The 12,096-nt window shown below is 43.6% G+C and overlaps 1 protein-coding gene across 3 annotated transcripts in view; it reads right to left on the reverse strand.

Moving 5' to 3' along the window:
• Positions 1 to 474: 474 nt before the first annotated feature.
• slc6a20 (solute carrier family 6 member 20) overlaps positions 475 to 12,096 on the reverse strand; it is a 63,919-nt gene continuing 52,297 nt past the window's right edge. For all 3 annotated transcript variants that reach the window (XM_026294166.2, XM_026294167.1, XM_026294165.2), the window contains one exon: positions 475 to 1,516. In XM_026294166.2, coding sequence (XP_026149951.1) covers positions 1,346 to 1,516 — 171 coding nt within the window. In that variant the 3' untranslated portion in view covers positions 475 to 1,345. The remainder of the gene's footprint in view (positions 1,517 to 12,096) is intronic.

The following is a 12,096-nucleotide window of genomic DNA, read 5'->3' on the forward strand; positions in this document are numbered from 1 at the left end:
TTGATGAGAATGGGATGGGATGGTCGGAAAACACTTCTGCAACTCATGTCACGAATTGACATTCTGACGCAATTTTAGAATGTTGATAACACGGAAATACAAGATACAGTGCCCTTGCACTCGCACTCTTACGGCTGGGAAAGCCACTCCCTCACCTGCTGCTCTGCTCCATTTTGCAGCCACAAGAATTTTGAATGATGAGTTAAATTTAATTTGTGAGTTAGAAAAGGAAAAATAAATGTTTCCTCTTTGAGAACTCGAGCTTTCACCTACTGGTATGAATCAGTGGGGACAGGGACTGGGTGGCATGGACCAGTGGCCTGTGTGGTAGTAGTGTGGCCTGTTTGGTCCGTGCCTGTGGTCTTAAATTCTGTCAAGTTTTATGGGAACCACAAGAATAGCAAATGTCCCAGCTGGAATGTTGTGGACCTTTAGCTCACAGAACTAATGAAATGCTCTGAATATGAGAGGTTATTGGATTGATTCGTAGTTAGGCATCCACTTTTATTCACGAGCATGTCTGAAGTTACTGGAGAAATTCACTTTATTATTAGGTAAGTTTAACATTAAAATTATCAATACATTGATTTAGATCAACACACAGACCATTACAGGGACCAACTCTATGGGCGCTGTTCTGTGATCTGAGTGGCATGGACCACTACCCTGTGTGGCCTGTCTGTGGCCTCTTTGGTCTGTGCCTGTGGTCTGTCTGGTCTTGCTCAATGATTTGAGGTCCGTGCCGTGTAATTTGTGGTCCTGGTGGTTTGTGGCATCTATCTACCTGCATGTCATTAAAATCACAATACGATGTCACACTAAGCAGTATTTCACAGACAGTCCCATGTATTCAAGTCTATATGTTCGTAAAGTTTTTTTTTAATTTTTTTTTTTTCATCTTAATCTTTTTATTTATCATTTTCTTTAATCCTGTCACATTGTATGAGAACCACAAGAACAGTAAATGCTGGAGGTGGAATGTTGTGGCCCTTTTAAAATATTGGTATGAATCTGGCTCAAATGACTGTATTACTGAAAAAAATTATAGAATAATATATATATATATATATATATATATATTAATTTTCACCTGGTTGACATCCATTTTTTGTGGATGTAGGGGCATTGGTTTGTGTATTACAAGAGGTCTCTTCCAGTGACTTTAACAATGTAGTCTATAATGTGACATTTGGTGAAAGTACAGAAAAAATGAAAAAAAAAAACACAAATGACCGCTGATCATGTATCATAGTATCTCCACACGATAGGAGTTAAATAATGTACTGTTGCTATGTTCAGGAGAAGGACAGAAAAAAATGGAGGTGCCTGAAAGTTAGGTTGGTCACTAAGCAAGTACTGTGGTTCCAGTAGGTTGCCTCTTCTTTTGGTTTCCATGTTTCCTGTTCCTGCAGTAGACATGCAGTGCTGTGAGGGGAACACAGATGACTGACGATACCAGCAGCAGCCCAATGAAGACTTGACCAAAGACAGGATACTCTGTCACCATAGACTTTCCCTGAGGAGGCAACAGGCACAATTAACTCCCATCTTGAAGCATTAGTTATAACTCATTACTCGATAAGTAATGTTGTCAAACATCCCTCTAGATGATGCAGTGTGTTTATGTTGCTTATTTTGTGGGTGTAAACTGTTGCGACAACATCTTATCATAAATTTGCAGTTAAATGTGTAAAGATTGTAAAGTTTTTCCTCTTTCAGTTGCTCCAAGTTGTTTTGTCCACAGCAGATTGATCAAAATATAATGAAAAAACTGAAGATTCTTAATCAATATCATCCATGAGTATGACTCAAAGAACTTAGTCTGTGGGTTGAATGCCCGAGAAGTGCGACCACAGCTGCTACAGCTATGGCTGACTACAGGTCACAGGCATGGCTGCAACCCACGGCTGCTACAGCCACAGCACAGCTGTTACAGTCCATTGACAGTGTATGGGGGGGTGGACCTATACAGTATTATGTCACCCATAGGGTTACACACTGCAAGAATTAAGCCAATTCAGTTGCCATTTTTGGCCATTATGGACATCGCCATGTTGTTTTTCTGGAGCCAGAAGTACCATATTTGGACAATAATGAAGTGTCAAAAGAATGTTCCCATGGCAATCCCTGAGTCAATCAGCAGCGAACTTATTGAACGTACACACCCCATTCCTACACTGAAGGGGCAGGTATCCTTCTTCTTTTCCTTTCGGCTGTAACCTCACTCTTCTTCTTGAGTCCCTCTCATTTACAAACATGTACTCTGTTTTACTGCGGCTAACCTTCATTCCTCTCCTTCCCAGAGCAAACCTCCACCTCTCTAGATTTTCCTCCACCTGCTCCCTGTTCTCACTACAGATGACAATGTCATCTGCAAACATCATGGTCCACGGAGATTCCTGTCTAACCTCATCTGTCAGCCTGTTCGTGACCACAGCAAACAAGAAGGGGCTCAAAGCCAATCCTTGGTGCAGTCCTACCTCCACCTTGAACTCCTCTGTCACCCCTACAGCACACCTCACCACTGTCTTACAGCTCTCATACATGTCCGACACCACTTGAACATACTTTTCTGCCATTCCAGACTTCCTCATACAAAACCACAGCTCCTCTTTCGGCACTCTGTCATACGCTTTTTCCAAATCTACAAAGACACAATGCAGCTCCTTCTGGCCTTCTCTGTACTTCTCCATCAGCATTCTCAAAGCAAATATTGCATCTGTGGTACTCTTTCTTGGCATGAAACCATACTGCTGCTCATAAATGCTCACTTCTGACCTCAGCCTAGCCTCCACTACTCTTTCCCATAACTTCATTGTGTGACTCATCAGCTTTATTCCTCTGTAGTTTCCACAACTCTGCACGTCTCGCTTGTTCTTAAAAATGGGCACCAGTACACTTCTCCTCCATTCCTCAGGCATCCTCTCACTCTCCAAGATCTTGTTAAATAGTCCAGTCAAAAACTCTACTGCCACCTCTCCTAAACACTTCTATACCTCCACAGGTATGTCATCAGGACCAACTGCCTTTCCACTCTTCATCCTCTTCAGTGCCTTCCTCACTTCATCTTTACTGATCTTTGCTACTTCCTTCTCCACAACAGTCATCTCTTCTACTCTGTGCTCTCTAACATTTTCTTCATTCATGAAGGGGCAGTTATTCTAAAGCCATAATATGTATGAGTAAAGCCAGCTTTCAGTCATCCCCAGGTATGGACGAGAGGAGGTGAAAAGGATTAAAAGAGGCACCTGATTGCTTAGTTATTTACCTTAATAGCTTACGTTATGAAGCAAACATCGACCTAAAAAAATTCAGAATAGTAAGATTACAATGATTACTGTGGCAACAATAGTGACTTAGTAATTGGCGCTGATTTTTCAATGGACGTCAATGGGAGCCAGGGCTTGTTGGAGCCAGCAGTTCCCACTCCCCTCCAAGAGTATTGAAACAGTGAGGCCAATTCCTTGATTTTTGCTGTAGACTGAAAACATTTGAGTTTGACATCAAAAGATGAATATGAGACAAGGGATCAACATTTCAGCTGTAGCAAATTTAAATATATATATGTATTGAATATAGGGTTTATTATGTCTGGTTTATGAATTATGAATATCATAAACCATCTTAATAATTTGGGGCACCAGAGCCTTTCATAGCAGAACAATTCAATTCAATTCAATTCAATTCAATTTTATTTGTATAGCGCCAAATCACAATACAAATCATCTCAAGGCACTTTACAAAAACTAAAACTAAAAACCCAACAATTCCCTTATGAGCAAGCACTTGGCGACAGTGGAGAGGAAAAAACTCCCTTTAACGGAAGAAAAAAAAACCTCCAGCAGAACCGGGCTCAGTTTGGGCGGCCATCTGCCTCGACCGGTTGGGGTGAGTGGATAGAGCAGAGAGAAAAGAACAGCAACAATAAACAACAAATAGACACTGCAAATTGGTGGGGCCAGTAACTGCACATCAGCGATAAACAGCTCCAGGACCAGGGACACCTGCAGAAGGTACAGAGAGAGAGAGAGAGAGAGAGAGAGGGAGGGAGAGAGCACAAACTAGGGTAGAGAGAGAGCTCAAGGTTAGTAACATTCAATGGTGGAATATACATGAGGTGGGAGAGAAGGGGGGGGGTTAGGGTAGGGGAGCTCAGTGCACCGATGGTCCTCGGGCAGTCTAGGCCTATAGCAGCATAACTAACTAAGGGATGGTTCAGGGTTGCCTGAAGCCAGCCCTAACTATATGCTTTGTCAAAGAGGAAGGTTTTAAGTCTAGCCTTAAAAGTACAGAGAGTGTCTGCCTCCTGAACCCAGGCTGAGAGCTGGTTCCACAGGAGAGGAGCTTGATAGCTAAAGGCTCTGCCTCCCATTCTGCTTTTGAGAACTCTGGGAACCACAAGTAGGCCTGCACTCTGAGAGCGAAGTGGTCTATTGGGATAATATGGTACTATGAGGTCTTTAAGGTATGAAGGAGCTTGATTATGAAGGGATTTGTATGTGAGAAGAAGGATTTTAAATTCTATTCTATATTTTACAGGGAGCCAATGAAGAGAAGCCAATATAGGAGAAATATGATCTCTCCTGCTAGTTCCTGTCAGGACTCTGGCTGCGGCATTCTGGATTAATTGGAGGCTTTTTATTAAGATATTAGGACATCCAGATAGTAATGAGTTACAGTAATCTAGCCTTGAGGAAACAAATGCATGGACTAGTTTTTCTGCATCATTTTGAGACAGGATGTTCCTAATTTTGGAAATGTTGCGCAGGTGAAAGAATGCAGTTCTAGAAATTTGTTTTATGTGTGAGTTAAAGGACATGTCCTGGTCAAAAATAACTCCAAGGTTTTTTACAGTAGTGCTGGAGGCCAGGGCTATGCCATCTAGAGTAGCTATAATTTTAGAAAAGTTATTTCTGAGATTTTTAGGCCCAAATATAATGACTTCTGTTTTCTCCGAGTTTAAAAGTAAAAAGTTACTGGTCATCCAAGCCTTTATGTCAGTTAGACAGGCTTGAAGTCTGGTTAACTGGTTTGTGTTAACAGGTTTAATAGATAGATATAACTGAGTGTCATCCGCATAGCAGTGGTAATTAATAGAGTGCTTCCTAATGATATATCCTAAAGGAAGCATGTACAGGGTGAACAGAATCGGTCCTAGCAGAGAACCAACAACCAATCAATTAATGAGTAATACAGGATATCAGTCTATAATCTGAGGGAGAGTTCTCCCGATTCAGTGATGTATTTACTGTGTGAAATAACTTAGCTGTGTACAATATATACATGCTATTTATATAGGGGGAAATGGAGGGAGAACTGATCAGAAGAACTAGCTGAATTAAAGAATAAAACATAACAGTCTAACAGTAGGTTGTTTGCAGTGGTGGAAAAGAAATCTAGAAATTAATTATGTTCTGGGTGGAGTTTTGGAGGAAACGTAATTATGTAATTATGAAGACCAACTGATTAGTGTGAGACAACCAGCACAGCCACAATTTACTTGCTTGTCCTCGGGTTTACTGAGGCTCGATCCATTACGATGTGTGCTGGTCTGACTGCAGTCTGTTGGCGGGTTTCTAGGAGAGACATAGGTGTTCCCCGGAATCTTTGGCTGCAGCTCTCATCGCCTTTCCTCTGCATGATGAAGGATCTCCCAATTTGTTTGATTGCATCTTTCGTTAAATTGGCAGACAAAATGTTTCTGTAGCCTTCCGAGTTCATTTTGCTGCTGCCATCATGTGTTACATCATCAATGAAGATGAATGAACTTGTGCCAGAAGAAGCCATCATCTATAATTTATGTAAAGGTTAATCTTTGTCCCATTTGTCCCAGAATTTTTGAGGCTCCTTTGGCAAATTTCAGCCTGGCCTTCCTATTCTTGGTAATGAGTTAGGATTTTCTGGTGTGGCCTCTGTATTTTAATTCATGAAATCTTTGTGAACAGTAGAATGTGATACCTTCATTCCTGCCCACTGGATGTTGTTGCTGATGTCACTAACAGTTGTTTTAGGGACTTTCTTTACAGCTTTCATGTTTCTGTTTTCAACTGCTGCTGTTTTCATTGGTCCACCTGTTTGAAGTCTGCCCTACCCACGCTGATTACCTGAATCAGGTGTGTTCAGCCAAATAGAAATTGCAAGGGCAGGGGTAGTTGGAAAAGAAGCAGGACAGTGGACTGCTCTAACACATCAAGGTTAATTAAAACAAAGGCTTTGCTACACAGTGTTTGTGTTGCATGGAAAAGAACTGTTGCAACGTGCAAAAAAAAAAGAAAAAGTTGCACAGCAGTGCACTAGCTTAAAGTACTTATCAGAGACATGGAGTCTACTGGAAACTATGGCAGAGAGAAGCTTCATTTCCATCAAAGAAACAGCTGTAGTTAGTAGTGTGGGAGTATTTTAGGTACACAAAGAATGACCAGGGTCACCTGTTTGCTGAGTGAACACTCAACCACCCCCAGGACCCACACAATGTAGTTTCACATGCAGCCAAACTGCTAGCAATTGGGAATGTTTAAAGAAAAGATCCCCATTCAAAAATACGAGAAGTGTTCAAGTGAATACCTAAGTTTCAAACAGGGCATGAGATGGTGAATGAGATGGTGGGGAAGCGTCTCTCCCTCTGAGTAGAAGCAAGGCAATGGCTACAGAGTGTTTTTGCACAGAACTTAAATGGGTTTGATCAGAACCCCAAACAGTGCCACTAGAGGGTTTGGTTCCAATCTTGTACTAAATGTTTGGGACATGTTTATTTCTAAAATCCTAGAAAAAGCTGTTGCTAAGCAGCTATCAGACCACTTACACAGGAATGAACTATTTGAAGATTTCCAATCAGGATTTAGAGCACATCATAGTACAGAAACAGCACTGTTGAAAGTTACCAACGATCTTCTCTTAGCCTCAGATAATGGACTTGTTTCGATACTTGTCCTCCTAGACCTTAGTGCAGCATTCGACACCATTGACCACAACATCTTATTACAGAGACTGGAGCATGTGATTGGTATCAGAGGAACAGCGTTAAAGTGGTTCCAATCCTATTTATCGGACAGATTCCAGTTTGTTCATGTCCATGATGAACCTTCCACACGAACAAAAGTTAGTTATGGAGTTCCACAAGGTTCTGTGCTAGGACCGATTCTGTTCACCCTGTACATGCTTCCTTTAGGATATATCATTAGGAAGCACTCTATTAATTACCACTGCTATGCGGATGACACTCAGTTATATCTATCTATTAAACCTGTTAACACAAACCAGTTAACCAGACTTCAAGCCTGTCTAACTGACATAAAGGCTTGGATGACCAGTAACTTTTTACTTTTAAACTCGGAGAAAACAGAAGTCATTATATTTGGGCCTAAAAATCTCAGAAATAACTTTTCTAAAATTATAGCTACTCTAGATGGCATAGCCCTGGCCTCCAGCACTACTGTAAAAAACCTTGGAGTTATTTTTGACCAGGACATGTCCTTTAACTCACACATAAAACAAATTTCTAGAACTGCATTCTTTCACCTGCGCAACATTTCCAAAATTAGGAACATCCTGTCTCAAAATGATGCAGAAAAACTAGTCCATGCATTTGTTTCCTCAAGGCTAGATTACTGTAACTCATTACTATCTGGATGTCCTAATATCTTAATAAAAAGCCTCCAATTAATCCAGAATGCCGCAGCCAGAGTCCTGACAGGAACTAGCAAGAGAGATCATATTTCTCCTATATTGGCTTCTCTTCATTGGCTCCCTGTAAAATATAGAATAGAATTTAAAATCCTTCTTCTCACATACAAATCCCTTCATAATCAAGCTCCTTCATACCTTAAAGACCTCATAGTACCATATTATCCCAATAGACCACTTCGCTCTCAGAGTGCAGGCCTACTTGTGGTTCCCAGAGTTCTCAAAAGCAGAATGGGAGGCAGAGCCTTTAGCTATCAAGCTCCTCTCCTGTGGAACCAGCTCTCAGCCTGGGTTCAGGAGGCAGACACTCTCTGTACTTTTAAGGCTAGACTTAAAACCTTCCTCTTTGACAAAGCATATAGTTAGGGCTGGCTTCAGGCAACCCTGAACCATCCCTTAGTTAGTTATGCTGCTATAGGCCTAGACTGCCCGAGGACCATCGGTGCACTGAGCTCCCCTCACCTACCCCCCCCCCCCCCCCCTTCTCTCCCACCTCATGTATATTCCACAATTGAATGTTACTAACCTTGTGCTCTCTCTCTCCCCTAGTTTGTGCTCTCTCCCTCCCTCTCTCTCTCTCTCTCTCTCTCTGTACCTTCTGCAGGTGTCCCTGGTCCTGGAGCTGTTTATCGCTGATGTGCAGTTACTGGCCCCACCAACTTGCAGTGTCTATTTGTTGTTTATTGTTGCTGTTCTTTTCTCTCTGCTCTATCCACTCACCCCAACCGGTCGAGGCAGATGGCCGCCCAAACTGAGCCCGGTTCTGCTGGAGGTTTTTTTCTTCCGTTAAAGGGAGTTTTTTCCTCTCCACTGTCGCCAAGTGCTTGCTCATAAGGGAATTGTTGGGTTTTTAGTTTTAGTTTTTGTAAAGTGCCTTGAGATGATTTGTATTGTGATTTGGCGCTATACAAATAAAATTGAATTGAATTGAATTGACAATGTATCAAGGACTTGCCTCTAGTAATTACCCAAGCAAGGGCAGGACCAAAAACATGGGTAAGAAAATCACTGCAGGGCCACTTTTGAAAATTATATATATATATATATATATATATATATATATATATATATATATATATATATATATATATATATATATATATATACGGCAGGGCATAGGTGTTGATGGCTTGGACCTTGTTTTTCCCATTTAGCTGACTTCTTAGGACTTGCCTTACTCTCTGTAGGTATTTGGCTGTGGCTGCTTTCCTTGCGGCTTCTTCTTGGTTCCCATTTGCCTGTGGGATTCCAAGGTACTTGTAGCTCCCCTCAACATCCGCTATGCTGCCTTCTGGGAGTTCAACTCCTTCAGTCCTGACAACTTTCCCTGTCTTTGTTATCATTAGACCACACTTGTCCAGTCCGAATGACATTCCAATGTCGTTGCTGTATATCCTGGTGGTATGGATCAGTCGATCAGTCGATGTCTCGTTCAGTCCTGGCATACAGCTTGATGTCATCCATGTACAGGAGGTGGCTGATGGTTGCCCCATTTCGCAGTCGGTATCCAATGCCCGTCTTAGCGATGATCTGGCTGAGGGGGTTCAGGCCTATACAGAACAGCAGCGGGGACAGAGCATCTCCTTGGTAGATGCCGCACTTGATGGAGACTTGTGCTATCGGCTTGAGGTTGGCTACTAGGGTTGTTTTCCATAGTCCCATTGAGTTCCTTATGAAGGTTCTTAGGGTCCTGTTGATGTTGTACAGCTCCAGGCATTCCAGGATCCATGTGTGAGGCATTGAGTCGTAGGCTTTCTTGTAGTCAATCCAGGCGGTGCACAGGTTGGTCTGCCTGGTCTTACAGTCTCGAGCGACCGCTTTATCCACCAGTAGTTGGTGTTTTGCTCCCCTGGTGTCCTTACCTATTCTTTTCTGGGCCCCGCTCATGTATTGAGCCATGTGCCTACTCATCTTAGCCGCTATGATGCCCGACAGGAGCTTCCAGGTTGTGCAGAGGCAGGTTATCGGACGGTAGTTGGATGGGACTGCTCCCTTTTGGGGGTCCTTCAGGATCAGGACTGTCCTGCCTTCAGTTAGCCACTCTGGGTGAGTCCCATCCATTAGCAGCTGGTTCATTTGAGCTGCCAGGCGTTCATGGAGGGCAGTTAGCTTCTTTAGCCCGAGGCCGGGGACTGGTGAGCGTCAGAGAGGATGAAACAGCCAAGATCCATGAGTACATCAGGAAGATGGCCCAAGCGATGGAATACTTAGTGAATATCTCAGGCAACAGAAGCCCGATGCAGAGGATGAAGAGCGAGAACCATCGTGGCAGGACAAACCCCTGCACGCCATGTACCACCGACAGATACAAGAAATGGCTGATATCGAAAAGTCCTACCGGTGGCTGGAAAAAGCTGGACTGAAAGACAGCACAGAGGCACTGATCGTAGCAGCACAAGAGCAGGCCCTGAGCACAAGATCGATAGAGGCCGGGATCTACCACACCAGGCAGGACCCCAGGTGCAGGCTGTGCAAAGATGCCCCTGAGACAATCCAGCACATAACAGCAGGTTGTAAGATGCTAGCAGGCAGAGCGTACATGGAACGCCATAACCAAGTGGCCGGCATAGTGTACAGGAACATCTGTGCCGAGTATGGGCTGGAGGTCCCAAGGTCAAAATGGGACACACCTCCAAAGGTGAGGGATAATGACCGAGCTAAGATCCTGTGGGACTTCCAGATACAGACCGACAAACAGGTGATGGCTAACCAACCGGACATAGTAGTGGTGGACAAACAACAGAAGAAAGCCGTAGTGGTAGATGTAGCGATCCCAAGTGACAGCAACATCTGAAAGAAGGAACATGAGAAGCTGGAGAAATACCAAGGGCTTAAAGAAGAGCTAGAAAAGATGTGGAAGGTGAAGGCAACAGTGGTCCCCGTGGTAATCGGCACCCTCGGGGTTGTGACCCCCAAACTGGGAGAGTGGCTCCAACAGATCCCAGGAACAACATCAGAGATCTCAGTCCAGAAGAGCGCAGTGCTAGGAACAGCTAAGATACTGCGAAGAACCCTCAAACTCCCAGGCCTCTGGTAGAGGACCCGAGATTGAGGAAGACACACACACCACCCATAGGGGTGAGAAGGGAAATTATATATATATATATATATATAGTCTATATAATGAGGAATCTAGCCACAGACTAGTCTAGTCTAGCCACATATAGAGGATGAGTTGACAGAGTGGGCAGAAGACCAGACCTCCTCTGTTATGGAGAGGCTTAATTCCTCCTCCCATGACCTTTTGATTTTATCCACTAAGGGCCTTCTAAGATCCAACATAATGTTATACAGTTAGGAGATAAGACCTTTCAGAAATGGATTCAGGGGCATGATGATGTTGACTGTGGCTGATTCTGTGACAGCAGAGAAGTCAGGCAATTGAGAGGTAGGAAAGTGTCTTGTCTGAAGATGATGGAAAAAAATCTGAATTTCAGTGGCAAGGCATCAGGGGTGGATGAGATCTGCCGTGAGTATCTCAAGTCTCTGTATGTTGTTGGGCTGTCCTCAGCCTCCCTAGGAAGGTATATGCCAGGGTGCTGGAGAGGAGAATCTGGCTGATGGTAGAACCTCGGATCCAAGAGGAACAATGCGGTTTTAGTCCCAGTCGTGGAACAGTGGACTAGCTCTATACCCTGTTCAGGGTGCTCAAGGGTTCATGGGAGTTTGCCAGACTAGTTCACATGTGCTTTGTGGGCTTGGAGATGGCACCCAATCGTGTCCCTCGTGACATCCTGTGGGAGGTGCTCTGGCAGTATGGGGTCCAGGGACCTGTGCCCAGTGCATGTCGGACTCCTGCAGGGCTGCCCTTTGTCCCTGGTTCTGTTCATTATTTTTATGGACAGAATTTCACACACAGCCAGGGGCCGGAGGGACTCCAGTTCGAGGACCACAGGATTTCTGCTTGTTGCAGATGATGATGCCCTATTAGTTCCATCGAGCCAGGACCTTCAGCATGCACAGGGGCAGTGTGCAACTGAGTGTGAAGCGGCTGGGATGAGAATCAGCACCTCCAAGTCCGAGGCCACGGGAAAAGGTGGCTTGCTTGCCATCTCCAGGTCAAGGAAGAGTTGCTTTGTAAAATATATTAACTTGTATTTACCTGGTAGGGATTTATAGGCACACTGATGGGAAGTCAAATTTGATTGAGTTGCTAAAGATGTCTGTGGAGATTCTCAGTCGTCCAGATGAAGTTATTTAGAGGTTGAGTCTTGCAACTGGACTTTTAGTTTTTAGGTCTAAACGTTTCATGACTCATCTGAGTAGAGCGGTCACATGAGCCTACCATTAGATGCTAACAACCCTTACCTGAGCTAACTATCACACTAAAACACAGGAAACTTACCTACAAAAAGGGTAATCAAAACCTCTGTCCTCTGCCAATCAGAGAAGATGACAAAATGTCCAACTGAC

Source organism: Mastacembelus armatus, chromosome 16, assembly GCF_900324485.2.
Source record: "Mastacembelus armatus chromosome 16, fMasArm1.2, whole genome shotgun sequence".
NCBI classification, from domain to species: Eukaryota; Metazoa; Chordata; class Actinopteri; order Synbranchiformes; family Mastacembelidae; genus Mastacembelus; species Mastacembelus armatus.